This window comes from Delphinus delphis, chromosome 9 (assembly GCF_949987515.2).
Source record: "Delphinus delphis chromosome 9, mDelDel1.2, whole genome shotgun sequence".
Classification (NCBI taxonomy): Eukaryota; Metazoa; Chordata; class Mammalia; order Artiodactyla; family Delphinidae; genus Delphinus; species Delphinus delphis.
The window spans coordinates 2,107,582-2,131,271 of record NC_082691.1 but is presented as its reverse complement, the minus strand read 5'-3'; the positions used below and the strand labels follow the sequence as shown (position 1 = coordinate 2,131,271).

Genomic DNA, 23,690 nt, shown 5'->3' with positions numbered 1-23,690 from the left:
GCGTGCTGGGGACGAGGCCGGCCTCAGAGTTCTGGTGCGCCCTCCCCTCCCTGCCGTCCAAGAAATTCGACAGAGATTTTCTTGTCAACCTCCCATTCATTTAATGCATTAAAAACAAAGAGGACAGGGCTTCCCTGGTGGCGCAGTGGTTAAGAAGCCATCTGCCAATGCAGGGGACACGGGTTCGAGCCCCGGTCCGGGAAGATCCCACATGCCGCGGAGCAACTAAGCCCATGCGTCACAACTACTGAGCCTGCGCGCTAGAGCCCGCGAGCCACAACTACTGACGACCGCATGCCTAGAGCCCCTGGTCCACAACAAGAGAAGCCACTGCAATGAGAAGCCCGTGCAACCCAAAGAAGAGTAGCCCTGCTCTCTGCAACTAGAGAAAGCCCACGGGGCAACTAGAGAAAGCCCATGCACAGCAACGAAAACCCAACGCAGCCAAAAATAAATATTAATTAATTATTTTTTAAAAAGGACAAATAAGTACCTGGGAAAACTCAGCACACAGCCATTTCTGCCAACTGTGTATCAGTAGTAAAATTACCATGTAAACGTCTTCCACACACTTTATTTTTTCAGTATTTCTGGTTTGGAAATTGAGAGATCCTTTAAAAAAAAGTCTTTGGCGGTGTTTCCTCGGAACAGTGTTCAAAGTCCCAACGCTTGACTTCAGTGCGAACTTTTGTCCCACCTGGATTCGATCTCTGTTGTGAGTCGTGCTCCCCACTCTGTTCCGTGAGCCCAGAGGCCGCAGCAGGGGCCACAACGTGGTCATCGGACAAAATGATGGAGAGGACTAGCCGCTGGAGACCCTGTGGTTCCCACCACCCGGGCAGTAGTATGGAGCTAAGGTTTTCTTTAGCAGTAAAAAGAAAAATCAAAATGTCTTTAAAGGTGGTCATTTGGCAACTTGAATTAAACAAGGTGCTGCTTCTGCTACACAGGTAAAGCCCTAGAAATCTAGCAGAAGACAGGTGATGTATGAATTGGGTAACGAGAGGATAACTCTTGTGATGGGAATTAACCCTAACTGAGGTTTATCCAGCTCTCATGTAATATTTTCAGGATCCTCAGCTGGCCCAGTCTTGAAAGTAATCAAGACTTTGTTTTTCAATGTCAAATGTTTGTTCCACTGCAGGTAGAGGCACGTAGACTGTCACTAAGAATAACAGGGCTTCCTTTTGTATAAGTCACAGCATTGTTTGCCCAGGGATTAGGGTTAGTGAGAGGATGGCGTCTGGGAACCAGGAGTAGGTTCTCACCAGACCTGCTGCAGCCTCCAGAACTGGGAGAAGTGCATTCCTGCTGTTTATAAATCACCCAGTCTGTGGCCTTCATCATGGCCTAAGACAAAGGCTTTGCATCATGTTTAGGATTTCAGGAGGAACTGGCTTTTAGAACTATGTTTGGATCATTCATCTGAACCAGAAGTTCCCATAGCTTTCACAGCTTTGAAACTGTTGCTCCTGGAGACTAACAGTTACAACTGCTTGGGTAAGTGGTCCTGCCCACCTTCTTTACTTGCCTTCCAAGACCTGGGACTCTGCTGTTCTCACTATAACTTGCAAGCTAATTCTGCAAGCTAGTCTTCATCGCTGGATCCTACATTTCTTCCTGGCATCTATATTTTGGAGTGCCATAGACCTCAGTCTTTGGACATCTATCTCTGTGTGCTATCCATACTCACTGGTTATTCAGTCTCCTCCAGCCCCCCCCCAATATGAGATGACTCCCAAATTTTTACTTCCAGCCTCAACACTCCCCAACTTTTAGCAGGGATGGCATATTTCTCTTGCTCCTGGCTCAGCTGGGAACAGCTAGTAACTGGGCTGGGAAGGTCCTGAAAAGAAAGGGTCCCAGAGGGCACAGCCCAAGTGGGGCTGGGGAAGAGAAATGTTAATATAGATTATGGCCAATCAGAACTCCTTCTGAACCAAAGAAACTGTAATCTTAAATAAAATAATTGACAAATTATAAAAGCAGGGTTGAGTTTATTTGGGAATAGCAGAGGAATTGCAATCTGGGACAAACAAGCTATTGTCGACTGGAAAAAAAAAAAAAAAGCACAACCTAAATGTCGAAATTTATGTTTTATTCAGTGGACTTGCTGAGGACTTAAGCAGAGAAGATAGCCTCTCAGATAGCTCTGAGGGACTGCTCCAAAAAAGGTAAGGGGGGAGCCAGAATATGTAGGAGTTTTTGCAACAAAGACCAGGTAGTCAGAACATCGAAAGATTACTGTTAATTAAAGAAAACCAGATATCTCAGGTTAATGAATTTAGCGCTTTTGTATGTATCGGAGGATACAAGAGTCTGGGCTCCCTGAAATCATTCCTTTGATGTGCACTTCAGCTGTCTAGGGCCAGTGTACAGATTTTCTCTGTTCTGGATCCCCTCAGGGTGCACAGTGCATGAGACTGCAGCGGCTGATGGCTTTTGAGGGCCACATGTCCTGTTTACTGACATGGCAGGAGACATTCTTTGTCCACACTGTGGTGAACCATAGGCAAGTCCCAAGAGACAAAGGGAAGGTCAGTTTTTATTAGGTTTTGGGTGGAAATTGGGGAGGGTTGTTTTGAATAAAAGTTCATTAGAAAAGAATAAGAGTTCCAGGTTGTGGCAGTTTCTTGTTGGCTGCAAGTTGTGGTTAGTGCATTGTTACTGGGGTGGGGAGGGATCTTCCTTCCCTTAAAATCAGGAGAAGAAATTCCCATGTTGAAGAATGCCCTCCTTGTGCCAGAAGAAAAGTAATGTTCTTATTATCATGGATAAGAAGTTGAGACCAAGACAATTCTACACTAACAGGCCTTGTTACAGCAATTCTTACCTCTCTTTTTCCTCCCGGCAACTTCATGAGAGCTCCCCCTTCAGGAGTTTTCCGATTCCATTTAAAATGAGGTTTTTCTGACTTGTTTTCATAGAAGAAAGGAAACCCAGTTTCAGGTAGGAGGCTGAAAGGTCTGTGTCACAATACTGCTTTTAAAAATATGTTGGGGGACTTCCCTGGTGGCGCAGTGGTTGTGAGTCCGCCTGCCAATGCAGGGGACACGGGTTCGTGCCCCAATCCGGGAAGATCCCACATGCCGCAGAGCGGCTGGGCCCGTGAGCCATGGCTGCTGAGCCTGCGTGTCCGGAGCCTGTGCTCCCCAATGGGAGAGCCCGCAACAGTGAGAGGCCCGCGTACCGAAAAAAAAAAAAAAAAAAAATATATATATATATATATATATATATATATGTATATGTTGGGGTCTTCTGAAAAATATCAGATTTGGGGTTGTGGTCTCAAGTACCTCCTTATTCCAAATTTATAACAACAATAGACAAAATACAAATAGAAAAAATTTAACAAGTCTGGAAGTCATGGGGTGCCAATAAACACGGAAGATCAGAGATGGGAGTGAAACTAGGAAACTCCCCACTCAAAATAAGTCTGCCATCCAAAACTCTAAGTCACTGAGGAAACAGGCCATGGAAAGATGGTGACTAATCAGGAAATGAATGATCTCCAGACAGATTTTATTTTTAATCCAGTTGTTTGAAAAGGGTTTTTAAATGAGTACACACTTAAAGAAATAAGTATACACTTAAAGACATAAATGAAAGAATGATAATGATTTTAAAAATAAATTTCCAAGCAAAAGAAACAAAGAAAAAACAGGTCAACAAAACAAAAAAAAGCAGAACCCAGGAGAATTTGGGTCTTAATCATGTGGGAAAAAGAAAACTCAAACTCACTCATCAGAATGCAAAAGGAAACTATCCTGAGGTACAGTTTTTTAAAAGCTATTCAACTGGCAAAGATAAAAAGGTTGATAAAACACCATGTTGGCGAACAGGAGCAAATCTCATAAATTCCTAGTGGAAACTTAACTGGTAGAGTCTCCGCAGAGGACAAAGGCAACATTTAACAAAATTACAAACACACAGAGACTTTGACATAGCAGTTCTTCCTCTGGCTGTGCATTCTTGCAGATGTACTCGTACACTCAGAATAACTTCAGCATGTGCTTATTTATTGAACACTGTTTTCAGTATAAAGATGGTCATCAGGGTAAACTGTTCAGTGCACATTCGTACAATGAATTCCTAGGCAGACATGAAAGAATGAGGAAGATCATCTCAAAGTGAGTCAGAAAAACTTCCAAGATATATTTTTTCCTAGTATGAATTAATTTATTATACTTGGCAGATTTTAGAATACATTTTCAAAAGATTAAAGACTCTTTGGAACTTTCATAAACCATTTACTGAGAGAGAAAAGTTACTACCCTAAAATCAAAGCTATTATTTATGTTTCTTCTTTTCTCATCACCACCACCGTTATCATGGTTACAAAGATATATTTTTACATGAGAAAAGCAAGATGCAGAGCATGGTTCCTAGCAAGCTACCATTTACTTTCAACAAAGTGAAGAGATGAATAGACAGATAGATGGAGAGAGATGAATACACACATATATATACACACATATATTTGTACATAAGTATATGTATTTTACATATGTATTTGTACATGCATATCATATCTTTGAAAGAAAAGAAAAGAAAATGGTCCCGTGGATGCAAGGAGGGTGGAGAACTGATAACTACAAAGCAGAAGTGGGTTAAATAAGGCAACACTTTGCTATGTATCATTTTGTATCTTTTGAATTTGGGACCATTAGGTAAAAAATCAGGAATCTTGGGATTTCTTGGGATAGGTCTATACTTCACAGAGTTAAAAAGAAAATTAGTGGGACTTCCCTGGTGGTCCAGTGGTAAAGACTTTGCCTTCCAAGGCAGAGGGTGTAGGTTCGATCCCTGGTCCAGGAGTTAAGATTCCATGTGCCTCATGGCTAAAAAACCAAAACACATTTTAAAAAGTAGCAATATTGTAGCAAATTCAATAAAGACTAAAAACAGTCCACATCAAAAAAATTAACCAAAAAAAAGAAAATCAGTGAGTTATACAGTAGCACTTACAAATTTATCCTGAAATCAGCATAGCAAAGACAGAAAAACCAAAAAAGAGAAAAAAATCAAAAACAAGTACGAAGGGACAGTCGAGCGCTATGGAGAATAAAACAATAGGAAGTCACAAATGTCAGCAGGTGGGCCATCATAAGAAAAGAGCCACAGAGGAGGAGCTTCAAGATGGCGGAATAGGGCTTCCCTGGTGGCTCAGTGGTTGAGAGTCCGCCTGCCAATGCAGGGGACACGGGTTCATGCCCTGGTCTGGTAAGATCCCACATGCCACAGAGCAGCTGGACCCGTGAGCCATGGCCGCTGAGCCTGCGCGTCCAGAGCCTGTGCTGCGCAACGGGAGAGGCCACAACAGTGAGAGGCCCACGTAGGGCAAAAAAAAAAAAAAAAAAAAAATGGGTGAGTGAATTGTGATGTGTGGACAAAAAATGTTGCCAGCCATTGCAGTAAACAAAGAATATTGCCGCACCATCAGGCTACTGCGGAGAGGATCTGGGATGGAGAAAAGCAGGACACTGGCCCTAGATAGCTGAGGTGCAGATCAAAGGAATGATTTCAATGAGCCCAGACTCTTGCATCTTCCCATACATAGAAAAGCACTAAATTCATTAACTTGAGATGTCTGTTTTTTGTGATTAGCAGTAACCTTTTGATGTTCTACTACATGTTTGGGTTTTTTGTTTGTTTTTGTTTTAAAGTGTTTTTTAGTTAAGGTACATTTTTTTTTGTTTTTTTAAAATAAATTTATTTATTTAATTTTGGCTGTGTTGGGTCTTCATTGCTGTGCGCAGGCTTTCTCTAGTTGCCGCGAGCTGGGGCTACTTGTTGTGGTACATGGGCTTCTCATTGCGGTGACTTCTCTTGTTGTGGAGCACGGGCTCTAGGCACACGGGCTCAGTAGTTGTGGTGCACGGGCTTAGTTGCTCCGCGGCATGTGTGATCTTCCCGGACCAGGGCTGGAACCCGTGTCCCCTGCATGGGCAGGCGGATTCCTAAACACTTTACCACCAGGGAAGTCCCTAGTATTTTATTTTTTTAAAAAAAGTACTGAAGGGCTTCCCTGGTGGGGCAGTGGTTAGGAATCCGCCTGCCCATGCAGGGGACATGGGTTCCAGCCCTGGTCCGGGAAGATCACACATGCCGCAGAGCAACTAAGCCCGTGCACCACAACTACTGAGCCCGTGTGCCTAGAACCCGCGAGCCACAACTACTGAGCCTGCATGTCACAACTACTGAAGCCCAAGCGCCTAGAGCCCATGCTCAGCAACAAAAGAGGCCACCGTAATGAGAAGCCTGCACACCACAACGAAGAGTAGTCCCTGCTCGACACAACTAGAGAAAGCCCTCAAGCAGCAACGAAGACCCAACACAGCAAAAATAAATTTTAAAAAGTACTGAAGCAAACACAGTGAAACATTGATTTGTTGTAGCAGAATAGTGGGTACGGCGACTTCCCTGGCAGTCCAGTGGTTAAGACTCTGCATTTCCACTGCAGGGGGCACAGGTTCGATCCTTGGTTGGGGAATGAAGATCCTACATGCCGTGAGGCATGGCCAAAAGAAAAAAAAATTAAAAAAAAATTGAGAACAGTGGGTACGGGTACCCTGGCATTTCCTGGTATGTTTGGGAGCTGCTGCTGTAAAGCACTGCGATGTACACTCAGGACGTGTGCTGGCTGGTGGAGGGGGCCGCGTGCACCTGCTGCGTGGGGCTGGGCCATTGTGATGCGTCACAGAAGGTGATGCAACAGAAGAGCCCGAGGCATCTCAAGGTTTGTTCACTAGGCTTCCTCCTCGAAGGACAACCACCTGAGAAGTAAGAAGACAAAACCCAAACCAACACAAAGCGCATTATGGATCGCATCATGTTTTCTATCAAGTAGCAAAGAGACAGCGGACGGTATTCCATCTACCAGCAATTTGTTCCTCGTGGGGAAAATGAGTGGAAGTCCCAGGTCGAGGTGGAGCACCTGGCTCTTCAGGGCTCCTTCTGAGGAAGACAGCAGCGGCCCAGGCAGGAGCACTGTGCTCTCCGAGCAGGAAAACCCTGACGCCAGCGGGTACATACTTGCAGGGGGGATTCGGTAAGATCTGGTGGTATATGTGTCATGTGTCCTATGTGCTCTGTTCACCTGGAAAATAACCCTCCTTTATAGAGAAAGCGTCTGAAGTTTCTCTGAATCCCAGTACTTTCTGTGGACTGCTGTCTTCTTTCTATGGCAGGGTTTTTAGGTGAATTACAGCAAGTGGGAGACAAGGGTTATAAAAAATAAGACATTCTTTCTTAATGTCACTTTGGCAGCAGTGTGAAATTATGTGATTGTAACCTGCAGCATCTCCGGTCATTCGTCAGTGGCCTCTTGCCCGGTCTCTGTCGTGTGCAGGGTCCAGCGCTGAGCTTTACGACTCTGGACACAGAGGGCATTTGTTACGTCCTTGGGTGAGAATTGACTACACAGGCTGTTAGTGGGTACACATTTTGAGCTAATAACTGTCTCCTCTAGTTAGAGCACGTGAGGAGACAGCAGGAAAGCCCCGGCCACTTGGGTGGCCCAAAGACCCAAGACCCTTCACCTGCCCCCTTGGAGCTGCCTGCTGGGAAAACAAAACAAAGAGCAATGAAGTAACCGTCCCCATGGTAACAGCTAAGGTTTAATCAAAAAGCTTAGTTAACCTTTGGTTAATGAGGTATGTGGTAATTTTCACTAAGCCAGTCCCTCGGGAGGGGTCCATGACCTGAGTAACTCTCTTTAGACAGTGGATCCCCCAGGTGACCAGTGAGATTTCAAGGTGGTTTTAAGACTGCACGTTCGGAGAAGAGGGCTGGGAAGACCTTCCTCTCTGTTGCTTTTAGCACATTCTCACCACCCTGGATGGACAATAGACAGGATTGCTTTTTGTAGATGGATAAGCCACTTAAAGATTCTATATGGGGGGAATTAGGTGGCTCATTCTGTAGAGGAACAAAATTTCCCCCCCCCCCATAAATATGTCTCTTTGGCATGAGGGTTCATTTAGGCCGATTATTTTGAAGAAACAGAAGACTCAGGAGGTTCTTTTTACCTTCCCCTTAGCTGTGTAAAGAACTGAGATAAAGGGACCGTGCCTGGAACAGAGCTATCAGCAGGGAGGGATGTCTGCAAAGAATTGGGGCAAGGGGTGGGGACCGGCAGGGCCCAGACATCAGAGTCCACTCTGTGTCCCACTGTCTCCGCTTTTATGTACCAGACACTTGCTTTTCCATCCCCATGTGAACTGCCTCCCTCCCCTCTGAAGTCCCAACCCTGACCTCCTCTTCTGCCTTTAGCTGAAGATGGTATTTGAGGTGAGGGTCTCAGCCATCTGGGCGAGCGACTTCGTTTTCCTGGCTTCCCTCACACGTACCTGTTATAAAACTTGTGTTTGCTTAATCTGTCTCAGGTCCATTTAATTCTTAGACCAGCCAGAGGAACCTAGGAGGGGAGAGGAAAATGTTTTCCTCCCTGACAGTCCTGAGTCTATACTCCCCGCGGGGTTTGAGCTGCTTCGGGAGCTGTCAGGTTACAAGCCCAATGGACAGTCCAGCTCAGGAGCAGATCCCTGAGGGAGTAAATCTGTCCATTTGGTCAACTAGCTCAAACGAATTCAGGAAATCTGTTTCCTGTCTGGTTCGCATAATGTTAAACAGCAATGTTACTTTCTGTGGCCTGGGGTTTTAGGTTAATTACAGCAAGTGGGGGACAAGGGTTCTGAAAGAGAAAGACATTCTTTTTTAAAAAATGCACTTCGGCAGCAGTGTGAAATTATGACTGTACACTGCAGCCTCTCGGGTCATTCGTCAGTGGCCTCTTGCCCGGTCTCTCTCGTGAGCAGGGTGCAGCACTATGAATGAAGCAGCTTCCAGACTTGAGGTCCCTTGCTCAGCCATTCTTCATTCGCCTGGAGCAGGGAATTCTGCCTTTCTGTTGATGGAAACTAGCTCATAACAGGTCAAAACCCCAAACTCAAACTGCTCAAGGGACTTGCTGAAACTCAGGCCCAGCAGTGCCATAGGGGCGGGGCGGGCAGCAGGCCGTTGTCGCCAGACTGTGGGCACACGTCCGTCTCCAAGGGTCCGAGGGACCTGGTCCCCATTTGCGTGGCCTGAGGAGGCTGAGGGCCGGCTGGGTCCTGGGCACCTGGCTCCCTCAGTGATGTTGGTTGGGCAGGTCTGGGAACCTGGCCCTGAGGGCACTGCCAGCTAAGATTCCTCAGCGGGGCCTGGGCACTGGCAGGAAGACCCAGACTGTGTGCTGGATGAGCGCCCCCTGGCAGGGTGACCGGCCCGCACAGGGACCCCCGTCCCCTCAGCCATGGCCTGGACCTCGGAGGGCGAAAGTCAAGACATGGGACCTGAACAAGTAAGATGTGGGGTGATGATGCCGCAAGGGCGCATGGAGAAGGAATTTAATGCCTGTCTTTCTCTTTCTTGTCTACGACCTTTAAGAGCATTACACCTTTAGATAAAAACTTGCAGGACAGAGGATAACATTTGTTTTGATGGAGGTTTATAGGAACATCTTGACCTGACCTTCCCGGACAGCTGCGAGAACAAAGGCTCTGACACCAGGAAGCCTGCAGCAACCAACCACGCCCATCCCCCACCTTTCTTACGAAAGGGCTTTGCTGAAAGGCTTCAGGGAGTTCTGGGGATTTCAGGCGTGAGCCACCGTCTCCTTCATCGGCCCTGAAATAAAACTTTCTCTGCTCCACGCTCCAACGTTTCTGTTTTGTCTGCCCTCACTGTGCATTGGGCCCACAGACTTGCGTTCAGTAACAACGCCCTGTTTCCTAAGTTGTGACCCAGTGCCTCTCCTGCTACGTCAAGGTGCCATCTGTAATTAATGAGTGATTCACCTTTACCTAGTTTTTTGTACGTTTTAAATAGAAATTTCAGTCTGCCACCTTAGAGTACTTTGTCCCAAAGCTCCTAGCCTTCTGTCTTAACGTGATTAGCCTATTTTAGCCATTGTCTTCTTTTTTCTTTTTAAACAATCTTTAAAGTTGGATGTGAAAAGGTTATAACTGGGATCACATTGTAAAACTCTTTGGAAAAATCTACTGCGGCTGAATGTGCACAGACTCTACCACCCAGCAGTTCCTCTCTTGGGAGTTCACCTAAATGAAATACACACGGTGTGTTCATCAAAAGCCACGGACAAGACCGCTCACAGCAGCATCGTTTGTAAGACGGCAACGGTGTTGTGCATCACGGCCCCTAATGCCCACCAGCGTTAGGATGGTACCCGTCTGTGCACTCACACAGTGGGGTACTCTGCAGTGATAAGAATGAAGGGGCTCCAGCCACGCAGCGTGAGGCCGTGGATGGCTCGCGAACATTCAGAGGATCAGCCACACATATGTTCCGTTTACGATTCTTCCCAACCAGGAAGCCTACTCAGTGGGCACAGAGCCTGGGAGAGAGGTGCCCTTCAGGGGCGGGAAATGCAGGGTCTGATGGGGGCCCAGAGGGGCTGCTGACCAGCCGCCGTGCTCTTTCCTTGTTCTGGGTGAAGTTACATGGATACATTCATTTTGTGAAGGTCCACTGAGCTGTGTGATGGTTTGTGCTCTTTTCTGTGTGTATGTTGTACTTCAATAAAAAGCGGGGAAAAAGGTTAGGATTGCTTTCAAGAATTTTATCAGATAGTTGCTCATTGTCGTAGTTCTTTAGCTTAATACCGAATTTCCACAAAATCAGACTCTGACTTTTCTTTTTTCTCTTTGGCTCACGCTACATTGCAGACCTCTAAGAAAACAGACCTCTGTTTTCTTCTTTATAAGCATTTATAGGCATAAAAACATGGAACAGCATGACAGTAATGTGTGTGAAAGAGAGGGGTGTGTGTGTATGTGTGAATATGTATATACACCAGCCTGAATGCTGTTTTCCCTCAATTTCACAGATAGTGGATTAGGAATTAAATTAACTCACATACTCAGCCTAGTCCTGTTTCTTGACTTGGTTGTAGAGGTTAAAGTTCAAATTAAAGGTTAAGGGTGGCGTGTTGTTAAATTCTTTTTGCTGTTCTTCTTCTTCTTTTCAGGTTAACTCGATCATGGAAGACTGTCACGAGTGTGGTGTTTATACTGACATTTCTTCTTCTAGGTGAGTCCTCCTAAATAATGATCCTTGAAGCCATTTCACAGGATGTGTGTGGTGAGAGACATCACAGTGGAATGACTCACATTTGTAATAAATGCCACAGGAGCCTGGAAGCGACTGCACGCTCTTGAACCATTCCTTTTTTTTTTTTGTCTTTTATTTCTGATCATAAAAGTAATATGGGCATCTTTGTGAAAACTTAGCAAGTACTTTATGTCTGTTAGAATCACAGTTTAAAATGAAAGAAGTTGCTGTGAAGTTAAGAATCCTTTATATTTTTATTGCAAACACATACAATTGACCTTTTCTAAATCTGGGTGACTCATCTTGTGGGATTTTGACAACCAAAGGCTCTGGCTTATCATAGGATTCTTGAAGAAATGATGGAGCATGCCGTTTGCAGTTTTCTGACTGTAAATATCACCCATCACAAACCCTAGCACACCGGAAACCTGCTCTGTGGTATGCAGACAACCTGAAGTGTAGACTGCCCATGAAAGAGTTCCACCCAGTTCCACCACGAAATGCTGTTTTACATGGCACTGGGGGCTATTTAGCTGGGACTGCATGCAGATACCTGGACCGAGGGCTCTGTGAAGCTTGCACCAGCCTTCCTTTAGCCGCATCTTAGTGCCCTGAGCACCCACCCCATCTCAGCAGACCTCTAGACTAGACTTTGAACATTCCAGTTCCTACCGAGAACTGCACGCTGCCTGGCTCTGCTGCTTCCAGCTGTCTGGTCTTCATCTCTGCTGATTTCAGTCTGTGAACCTCAGCGGGCCGCCCCCGCACCCCCGACCCCTTGCTGCTGCCCGCCCCTGACGCATGAACCCTCTGTGATGAGATTTCCCACAGCTCCACCCTAGCCCCATGTACAGTGATCCACGTCTGCTCTTCTTAGGCTCCACCTCCCTGCCTGTGTCAGGAACACGCCATGTGAACGGTAGAACTATTTGTGCTCAGGATTTTCCTTGTTTTGGAAATGAATACCCTATATTCCTTTGATATCTTTTAAGATACCTCTTCACAGTGCATGCAAACTTCTTCTTTGTCTTTCCCCACTGTAAGCTTGCCCACTTGCCCACAAAGGGGCCAGATCCATTTTAGACACCACTGATGTGTGAATGATTTCAATGGAATTAAAGTGGACTCAGATCCTTTTTTTTTTTTTAATTTATTTTCGGCTGCATTGGGTCTTCGTTGCTGTGCACGGGCTTTCTCTAGTTGCAGCGAGCAGGGGCTACTCTTCGTTGCGGTGTGCAGGTTTCTCATTGCAGTGGCTTTTCTTGTTGTGGAGCACCGGCTCTAGAGCGCAGGCTCAATAGTTGTGGCACACGGGCTCAGTAGTTGTGGCTTATGGGCTCTAGAGCGCAGGCTCAGTAGTTGTGGCGCACGGGCTTAGTTGCTCTGCGGCATGTGGGACCTTCCCGGACCAGGGCTGGAACCTGTGTCCCCTGCATTGGCAGGCGGATTCTTAACCACTGCGCCACCAGGGAAGCCCCTCAGACCCCTTTTTTTAATCTACTGGGGTGAAATCCACATAATATAAAATGAACCATTTAGAAGTGAACAGTTTAGTGGCATTGAGTGCATTCACAGTGTTGTACAACTACCACTTCTAATTCCGAAACATTTTCATCAACCCCAAAAGAAACCCCACACCCATTAATCAGTCACTCCCCATTGCCCCTCCCCTATCCCCTGGCAACCACCAATCTGCTTCTGTTTCTAAGGATTAACATGCTCTGAATGTGTCATATAAACGGAACTATACAATGGATGGCCATTTTTGTCTGGCTTCTTTCACTAAGCATCATGTTTTTGAGGCTCACCCATGTTGTAGATGAATAAGTGCTTCATTCCTTTCTGTGGATGAATAATATTCCATGTATGAATAGACCACAACTTGTTTATCCAGTCAACTCTGGATGGGCATCCACTGCTTCCACCTTTCGGCTGTTTGAATAGTGCTTCTATGAACATGCGTATACATGTACTTGTTTGAATACGGTAAGTCCTCTACATACGAGCCTTCACGTTGTGGACTTCCAAAGATTTGAATGTACGTTCACATGTCCAATCACATAACTTAGTTCACATGTCTGGTGTACATTGTCATGTGTGTGCATCCTCTATAAGTGGTTGTGCTTTTGTGTACTATACAGTACTGTATAGAGTACTGTAGGACAGTATCTTTATTTCTTGCCTGTTCCCTCGATGCCAGCCCCTGTATGCCAGCTGTTGTACTGTACTACTGTACTTTTCAAGGCACTATACTGTAGAATTTAAAATGTTTTCTTTATTTTTTGTGTTTGTTTGTCTTTTATGTATTTTTTGTGGGAAAAGTATTATAAGTATTTGGACTTATGAAAAAATTGGACTTATGAACTAGCTCTCAGAACAGAACTCGTTCACATGTAGTGGACTTACTGTACCTCTTTTCAATTCTTTGTGTTATATTCCTACTAGCAAGTTGCTAGGGAGGAATTGCCAAACTCTTTTCCAGAGAAGCTGCACCATTTCACTTTCCCACCAGCAATGTATGATGGTCCCAGTTTCCACACATCCTCACCGACACTTGTTATTCTCCATTTTTTAGGATTGTAGCCATCCTGGTGGATGTGAAGTGCCGTCTCATTGTGGTTTTGATTTGCATTTCCCTAATGATTGATGTTGACTAATATTGAGCCACTTTTTATGTGCTTGTTTGACATCTATATATCTTCTTTGGAGAAAGTCTCTTCTAGTCCTTTGCCCATTTGATTGGGCTTTTGTCTTTTTGTGGTTAGACTTGTAAGAGTCCTTTATATTAATATATTCTGGATATTAGACCCTTCTCAGATATATAATTTGCAGCTATTTTCTTTCATTCAGTAGGTTGCCCTTTCACTTTTTGAGTAATGTCCTTTGATGCACAAAATGTTTTAATTTTAATGGTGTCATATCTAAGAATCCATTACTAAATTTTCGGTCATGACAATTTACTTCTATGTCTTTTCTGAGAGTTGTATGATTTTCGCTCTTATATTTAGCTCATTGATCCATTTTGAGTTAATTTTTGTGTATAGCATGAAGTAGGGATCCAACTTCGTTTTTTAGCAAATGGACATCCAGTTATCTCAGCATCATTTGTTGAAAAGACTATATTCCCCATTGAATGGTCTTGACACCCTTGTCAAAAAATTCAATCAGCCATAGATGTATGGGCTTATTTCTGGATGTGAAATTCTATCCCATTGGTCTATATGTCTATCTCTATGCCTGGACCACATTGCTGGAATTTGACAGGGATTGCTTGAAATCTATAGACAGTTTCAGGTAGTATTCTCATCTTAACAATAGTAAGCATCCTGATTTATTTACATCTTTAAAAAATACCTTTCAGCATTCTTTTATAGTTTTCAGTTTAGGTTGTAAAATGTGTCTCCTGTAGGCAACATATAGTTGGATCATGTTTTTTTAATCCATTCTGGCAGTCTTTATTTTGATTGGAGAGTTTAATCCATTTACATGTAAAGTAATTACTGATAAGAAAAGAATTCTGCCATTTTCCTATTGTTTTCTCTGTCTTATACCTTGTTTGGTCCTCATTTTATTCATTATTGCCTTTTGTGTTTAATTATTTTTTGTGTTTTTTTTTCTTGGCTGTGCCGCACAGCATGTGGGATCCTAGTTCCCTGATAAGGGATCAAACCTGCACCCCATGCAATGGAAGCACACAGTCTTAACCACTGGACCACCAGGGACGTCCCTGTAGTGTACTGTTTTGATTTTCTTCTCATTTTGTGGATATGTTTTAGAAGTTTTCATGGGGACTACCCAGGAGATTACAACTAACACTCTGAATTCATAAAATACAGCCTGAATTGGTACCAACATAACTTCAACAGCATATAAATACTCTGCTCCTATACAGCTACATCCCTTCCTCTTTTATGCTGTTGTCAAAAATTACACCCTTTTTTTTAACACCTTTATTGGAGTATAATTGCTTTACAATGGTGTGTTAGTTTCTGCTTTATAACAAAGTGAATCAGTTATACATATGTTCCCATATCTCTTCGCTCTTGTGTCTCACTCCTTCCCACCCTCCCTATCCCACCCCTCTAGGTGGTCACAAAGCACGGAGCTGATCTCCCTGTGCCATGAGGTTGCTTCCCACTAGCTATCTATTTTACATTTGGTAGTGTATATATGTCCATGGCACTGTCTCACTTTGTCACAGCTCACCCTTACCCCTCCCCATATCCTGAAGTCCATTCTCTAGTAGGTGTGTGTCTGTATTCACATCTTACACCTAGGTTCTTCATGATCTTTTTTTTTTTCCTTAGATTCCATATATATGTGTTAGCATACGGTATTTCTTTTTCTCTTTCTGACTTACTTCACTCTGTATGACAGACTCTAGATCCATCTACCTCACTACAAATAACTCAATTTCATTTCTTTTTATGGCTGAGTAATATTAAATTGTATATATGTGCCACATCTTCTTTATCCATTCATCCAATGAGGGACTCTTAGGTTGCTTCCATCTCCTGGTTTTTGTAAATAGAGCTGCAATGAACATTTTGGTACATGACTCTTTTTGAATTATGGTTTTCTCAGGTTATATGCCCAGTAGTGGGATTGCTGGGTCGTATGGTAGTTCTATTGGTAGTTTTTTAAGGAACCTCCATACTGTTTTCCATAGTGGCTGTATCAATTTACATTCCCACCAGCAGTGCAAGAGTGTTGCCTTTTCTCCATACCCTCTCCAGCATTTATTGTTTCTAGATTTTTTGATGATGCCCATTCTGACTGGTGTGAGATGATATCTCATTGTAGTTTTGCTTTGCATTTCTCTAATGATTAATGATGTTGAGCATTCTTTCATGTGTTTGTTGGCAGTCTGTATATCTTCTTCGGAGAAATGTCTGTTTAGGTCTTGTGCCCATTTTTGGATTGAGTTGTTTGTTTTTTTGTTATTGAGCTGCATGAGCTGCTTGTAAATTTTGGAGATTAATCCTTTGTCAGTTGCTTCATTTGCAAATATTTTCTCCCATTCTGAGGGTTGTCTTTTGGTCTTGTTTACGGTTTCCTTTGCTGCACAAAAACTTTTAAGTTTCATTAGGTCCCATTTGTTTATTTTTGTTTTTATTTCCATTTCTCTAGGAGGTGGGTCAAAAAGGCTCTTGCTGTGATTTATGTCATAGAGTGTTCTGCCTATGTTTTCCTCTAAGAGTTTGATAGTTTCTGGCCTTACATTTAGGTCTTTAATCCATTTTGAGCTTATTTTTGTGTATGGTGTTAGGGAGTGTTCTAATCTCATACTTTTACATGTACCTGTCCAGTTTTCCCAGCACCACTTATTGAAGAGGCTGTCTTTTCTCCACTGTATATTCTTGCCTCTTTTATCAAAGATAAGGTGACCATAGGTGCGTGTGTTTATCTCTGGGCTTTCTATCCTGTTCCATTGAACTATATTTCTATTTTTGTGCCAGTACCATACTGTCTTGATTACTATAGCTTTGTAGTATAGTCTGAAGTCAGGGAGCCTGATTCCTCCAACTCCATTTTTTGTTCTCAAGATTGCTTTGGCTATTCGGGGTCTTTTGTGTTTCCATACAAATTGTGAAATTTTTTGTTCTAGTTCTGTGAAAAATGCCAGTGGTAGTTTAATAGGGATTGCATTGAATCTGTACATTGCTTTGGGTAGTAGAGTCATTTTCACAATGTTGATTCTTCCAATCCAAGAACATTTTATATCTCTCCATCTATTTGTATTATCTTTAATTTCTTTTATCAGTGTCTTATAATTTTCTGCATGCAGGTCTTTTGTCTCCTTAGGTAGGTTTATTCCTCGATATTTTATTCTTTTTGTTGCAGTGGTAAATGGGAGAGTTTTCTTAATTTCATTTTCGATTTTTCATCATTAGTGTATAGGAATGCCAGAGATTTCTGTGCATTAATTTTATATTCTGCTACTTTACCAAATTCATTGATTAACTCTAGTAGTTTTCTGGTAGCATCTTTTGGATTCTCTATGTATAGTATCATGTCATCTGCAAACAGTGACAGCTTTACTTCTTCTTTTCCAATTTGGATTCCTTTTATTTCCTTTTCTTCTCTGATTGCTGTGGCTAAAACTTCTGAAACTATGTTGAATAAGATTGGTGAGAGTGGGTAACCTTGTCTTGTTCCTGATCTTACAGGAAATGGTTTCACCATTTTTCACCATTGAGGACAATGTTGGCTGTGGGTTTGTCATATATGGCCTTTAATATGTTGAGGAAAGTTCCCTCTATACCTAGTTTCTGCAGGGTTTTTATCATAAATGGGTGTTGAATTTTGTCGAAAGATTTCTGTGCATCTATTGAGATGATCATATGGTTTTTCTCCTTCGATTTGTTAATATGGTGTATCACATTGATTGATTTGCATTTATTGAAGAATCCTTGCATCTCTGGGATAAATCCCACTTGATCATGGTGTATGATCCTTTTAATGTGCTGTTGGATTCTGTTTGCTAGTATTTTGTTGAGGATTTTTGCATCTATGTTCATCAGTGATATTGGCCTGTAATTTTCTTTCTTTGTGACATCTTTGTCTGTTTTTCATATCAGGGTGATTGTGGCCTCATATTTTGTATCCACTAACATAGATCTATAATTATTTTTATGCATTTGTCTTTTTAATCATGCAGGAAATATAAAGAGTTACGAAGCAAAAATACAATAATACTGGCTTTTATATTTACTTATTAAAACTTATAGTTGCCTTTACTGGAAATATTGATTTTCCAGATGACATTGACTCTCTAGTGCCCTTTCACTTCAGCCTGAAGGAGTCCCTTTAGCATTTACTGTAGGGCAGGTATTCTGGCAATAACTTCTTCAGTTTTTGTTTTCTGGGAATGTCTTAATTTCCTCTTCATTTTGAAAGATAATTTGGGTGGATATAGAATTCTTGGTTGGCATGTTTTGGTTTTTTTTTCCTTTCAGCATGTTAAATATGTCATCCCACCAACTTCTGGCTTCCATAGTTTCTGATAATATTCAGAGATCTGATAATATTCTTATTAAGGATTCCTTGTACTTGACAAGTAGTATTTATCTTGCTCTTTTCAAGATTCTCTGTCTTTGGACTTGAGGACACAGTTGGGAAGGGGAAGCTGGGATGAAGTGAGAGAGTAGCAATGACATATATACACTACCAAGGGTGGGAGGGAGGCTCAAGAGGGAGGGGATATGGGGATATATGTATACATATAGCTGATTTACTTTGTTGTACAGTAGAAACTAACACAACATTATAAAGCAATTATACTCCAATGAAGATGTAAAAAAATAAAAAAAATTATCTGTCTTTGACTTTTGACTGACTGATTATAGTGTGTCCTAGTATAAGTCTCCTTAAGTTTATCCTAGTTAGAGTTTGTTGAGCTTCTTGGATGCGTAAATTTATGCTTTTCATCAAATTGGGAAGTTTTCAGCTATTATTTATTCAGATATCTTTCACTCTGTCTTCTTCTGGGACTCCCATAGTGTACATTGATAAGTTTGAGGCTGTTTTGCAGGTCTCTCAAGCCCTGTGTACTTTCTTTATTCTTTCTCCTCCTCCTCATCATACTCGATAATTTCAATTGTTCTGTCTCTGAGTTCATTGATTCTCTCTTTTGCCTACTCACATCTGCTGTTGAGCCCTTTCAGTGAATTTTTTCATTTCAGTTATTGTACTTTTCAGCTCCAGAATTTGTATTTGGTTCCTTTTATAATTTTTCTATTGGTATTATCATTTTATTCATACTTCATTTCTTTGGTTTTCTTTAGTTCTTTGTCCATGGTTTCCTTTAGTTTTTGATCATATTTAAGACAGATGGGTTATAAAGTTTTTTTCTAGTTAGTCCAATGTTTGGGCTTCCTCAGAGATGTCATGGCCAGTTTATATCTTGAAATCTTTCAACAGACATTGCAGCCTCCCAGAAAACTGTTCTAGCCCAAGGGAGTGGGTAGAAACAAAGGTCAGCCTCTGCACCAGCTAATCAGGGGAACACTAGGCAGGTCAAAACTCAGAGTCACACTAGTTGAAGAACAATGTCTGTATTAGACCCCTGGCACAACATCTGCACCAGAAACATTGGCTGCCATCTGCACAGCCACTGCCACCATTCTGGGGAGTGGGAGATGGTAGGGCAAGTGAGCAATAATGCCACACTGTTCTCTTTCCAAAACTAATCTGCCCTTTTCTTCAGTCCTCTGGTTGCTGTAAGTTTGAGATTAGATTTCAGAATTCCAATAAAGTTGGTCCTGTTAGTCTTTGCAAGCTTATGATTGTTTCAATGAAGGAACACGTTTTTGAGCCCCTTATGCTGCCATTTAAAATTATTGTCACCCAAGAATCTGATATAGCTTCCCTGCTTAGAGAAATCTCTATTAATATATGTTGTCCACAAAAATTCAATTAACAATCAGGTTAAGAAGGAAAAAGAGGAATTTTATTCAAGGCAAACTGAGGATTATATCTCAGGAGACAGACTCTCAGTAGTTCTGAGAACTGTTCCACCTGTTAGAAGTCGAAGGCACATATACATTTTTGAGACAAAAGCTCATACGTCAAAATGACATGCTGATATTTATATAAAGTTCACTCCCGTCTTTGAGGAGCCCTGGTTAATGTGTAATGCAGATGCACACTGCATATTAGGCAGGGAGGGAGAAGGCCCAAATGGACACAGAAAGAACTTAAATTTTTTTTTTGTCCTGCCTGAAAATATAAATTTTGTTTCATCAATGTAAAATATCTTATAACTGTTTCCAGATAAACTATTTAATCAAAGTCAATCTTTTCCTTAACAGGATTTAGAAATCACATGAGGCTTAAAGAAAAAGAGTTTCCTCAAAAATCCAGACAATTTTATGCTGTAATTGCAGAATATGGTTCACACCTTTACAATTACCAGGTGATGTATGTCACTCATTTAAAATCTAATACACTAGATTTGTGATTCATTACCCTTTCTTTCTTCCCTGTTTCTCCCTTTTGCAATGGCAATGTCTATCCTATGCTGCTATGTTTGAAAGCAGTTAATGTGTTTGATTTCACAGCCTCATAGCTGGAGGGGAATTTGCTTCAGAATGAATTGTACCTGGGGTCTCACCCATATCTGACTTGGATGACATTTAGTTGAGGCTTTGGACTTTAGACTTTTAAGTTGATGCTGGAATGAACAAAGACTTTTGAGCTGTTGGGATAAAATGGATGTATTTTGTATGCAAGAAGGACATTAATTTGGGGGGCCAGGGTTAGAATGTCATAGGCTGAATATTTACATCCCCCCCCAATTCATATGTTGAAACCTAACCCCAGGTATTAGGAGGTGGGGTCTTTGAGAAGTGATTAAGTCATGACGGTGGAACCCCCATGATTGGGATTAGTGCCCGTTATAAAAAAGATAGCCCAGGGACTTCCCTGGCAGTCCAGTGGTTAAGACTCCACAGTCCCACTGCAGGGTGTGTGGGTTCGATCCCTGGTCGGGAAACTAAGATCCTGTATGGCACATGGTGTGGCCAAATAATAAAAAATAAAAAAAGAAACCCCAGAGGGTTCCCTGCCCTCTCTCTGCCATGTGAGGACACAGTGAGGAGACACTGTCTATGAACAGGAAGTGGTTCTCACCAGATACCAAATCTGCTGGTGCCTTGATCTTGAACTTCTGTCTCCACAACTGTGAGAAATAAACTGTTATTTATAAGCCAACCAGTCTCTGGTATTCTGGAGCAGCCTGAACAAACTAAGCCAGCACCCCAAGGGAAGCTTCAGCACATGGAAAATGGCAACTAACACTTCAGTTAACCACAGCCTGGAGCTGTGGACAGAATGGCCTCCCATCTGTCCTGAAGCTAGTTAGAGCAAAAGGGACTGAGCCTGAGACCAGACACTGGTGTCCTCTCTCTGGTGCACCCCAGCACTCCAGATGTTACCTTGTTTGTCCTATGCTTTGGCCTCTGAAGATGAGAGAAAGGAGGAAGGACAGGAGCTTCAGTCAAGTCAACCACTGCTCCACAGAAAGAAGCGACAGACCAATGAACTCCATCCAGTCAGTGACCTTGGACCTGAGCTTGTGCCCTCTTCCCTGGAAGTTATAAGGTTTAAAATTAGATAACTTGTGGCAGTTTTGTTATAAAAAAAAAAAAAGTACTGACCACGTGGGGCATTTGTGAACACTTGCATCCAATTTGTCACAGCTCGAAGTATTGGAGCCACATTCTCAGAATCTGACTGAGCCACATTCTCAGTCGACATTACCTGTAAAAACAAAACAGTGCTCACCGAGGCAGTGCACATACAAAAAGTGGACCAGTACAGAGAAGATCAGCACGGCCCCTGAGCAAGGATGACTAGCAGATTCATGAAGGCTTCCGTATTTTTAAGAGTAAAATAGTTAACAATGACTAACAAGGCTGTGGCCCTGCCCACAGCTGTTTCTCTGCCTTTTCTACTCAGCCCTGTCATTTCTCAGGAGGCTGTTGATTCCACACCTGTCCAGTTGACTGCAGATGCCAACTGGTCCTCCTTCAATGGGCATGTTTTGGGTCAGGCAGCAGGTGTTTCATCAGGAGCTCTGTTGGAGATGCTGTGCAGTCCTACTGAAGGCACTGGACATCTGTCCTAACCTTCCATGGGGCTCTGTACACCTGCCCGGGAGGAAGCTCCAGAAAGGTTCTTAGGAGCCCCAGCACCATTCTTATCACAGGACCCTCGTGGAAGGGATGGATCACCAGCCGTACCCAAAGCAGCCTCTGCTGCATCTTTGAGGTTTTCATTTTTCCCTGTGGATGCCAACCCATCTTTCACGTGTTATCTTCCTTTCCCAGTCCTTCTTTTCTCTTCACGTTCATTTCCTCACCTTTTTTTGGTTTGATGGCTTTTTATTTTTTAATTTATTACTTTATTTATTTTTGGCTGTGTTGGGTCTTTGTTGCTGTGCACGGGCTTTCTCTAGTTGCGGCAAGTGGGGGCTACTCTTCGTTCCAGTGTGCAGGCTTCTCATTGTGTTGGCTTCTCTTGTTGTGGAGCACGAGTTCTAGAGCACAGGCTCAGTAGTTGTGGCACATGGGCTTAGTAGTAGTGGCTCATGGGCTCTAGAGTGTAGGCTCAGTAGTTGTGGCTCATGGGCTCTAGCGTGCAGGCTCAGTAGCTGTGGCACACAGGCTTAGTTGCTCCGCGGCATGTGGGATCTTCCCAGACCAGGGCTGGAACCCATGTCCCCTGCATTGGCAGGCAGATTCTTAACCACTGTGCCACCAGGGAAGCCCTGGTCTGATGGCTTTTTATACTATATTTGCTCCTATAGTGGAAGCCACCTAAAATCCTTTTGGAAATGAGGCAAATAAAAATGCTTTTAAAAATCCGGAATATGTTAGCTTTCAAAGAACTCTCAAATTTATTTATCGGCAAATTAATGAAGGCATATTTTCTGTATGTTCTTTTAAGGTTAGAACAGAAAAAAAGTAACAGAAGTGCAACACACTGCCTCTACCGACAGGAAACCTATTCAAACAGAAACTGAAAAACTAGAAATAAGAATTTCTCCCTACCAAAAATAAGCTCCCACATCCACATCCACATCAAAATAAAAATGTTGAGGAGAGCCTATAAGAAATTAAATTGTCCACTAATGAGAACCTGCCGTTTAGCACAGGGATCTCTACTCAGTGCTCTGTGGTGACCTAAATGGGAAGGAAATCCAAAAAAGAGGGGATATATGTATATGTATAATTTGATTCACTTTGCTGCACAGCAGAAACTAACACAACATTGTAAAACAACAATACTCCAATAAAATATTTTTTAAAATTAAATTGCTCAGCAGAAAAACAAAAGCGAGGTAATTGCCTACTGTGTGGCGTGCTGTGTTCCACTCCACTCCATTGTCACACAACAGTGTGGATGAGATGTCCCTCCTGCCTTGCACCATTTGGGCAGAGCAAACTGATGGGAAGTCAGAGTCTTTGAAACAAAAAAGCAAACTTGTCCGTTGAGAAGGATGGAACATTATTTCCCTGATAACTCATGGTTGGTCACTGCAGTGGGTTGAAAGTGACCCCCAAGAAGCTATTTCATGGCCTGACCCCCAGAACCTGTGCATGGAACCTTTATTTGGAAAAAAGAGTCTCTGCAGATGTAATTAGGGCTCCTGAGATGAAGTCATCCTGGATTTCCCAGATGGGCCCTAAACCCATTGACACGTGTCACACAGCTGATAAGAGACACACAGAGGAGAAGCACCTAGGGGAGAAGGGCGTGTGGGGACAGTGCAGCCACAGCAAGCCCGGGAGCCTCCAGAAGGTGGAGGAAGCAAGAAATGGAATCTCTTTTGAGCCTCAGAGGAAAGTGCGGCCCTGCTGACACCCTGATCTCGGACTTCTGGCCTCTAGGGCTGTAAGAGAATCCACTTCTGTCATTTTAAGCTGCTGGGTTTTCAGCCATTGGTGGGGGAGCCTGGAACCCACGAGGTTCGTGGAACTTCGCACACAGAGGAGCTGGCAGAAGGAAGCTGGGTGGGCAGGGGCTGCAGCCTGGGAGCAGACCCTCTGTCCGCTGTCCCATGTGGACCT

General features: G+C 43.1%; 1 protein-coding gene and 1 non-coding gene across 2 annotated transcripts in view; both read left to right on the top strand.

Annotated features, from left to right (window-relative positions):
* The first annotated feature begins 6,905 nt into the window (after positions 1–6,905).
* Positions 6,906–23,690, top strand: part of SUN3 (Sad1 and UNC84 domain containing 3) — a 39,791-nt gene continuing 23,006 nt past the window's right edge. Inside the window, exons 1-3 of the mRNA XM_060019759.1 lie at positions 6,906–7,051; positions 11,033–11,094; positions 19,929–20,032. Of these exons, the coding sequence (XP_059875742.1) occupies positions 6,906–7,051; positions 11,033–11,094; positions 19,929–20,032 (312 nt within the window). The remainder of the gene's footprint in view (positions 7,052–11,032; positions 11,095–19,928; positions 20,033–23,690) is intronic.
* LOC132431441 (U6 spliceosomal RNA) lies at positions 21,395–21,501 on the top strand. Its single transcript, XR_009520744.1, has one exon. It is a non-coding gene; the product is annotated as a U6 spliceosomal RNA (small nuclear RNA).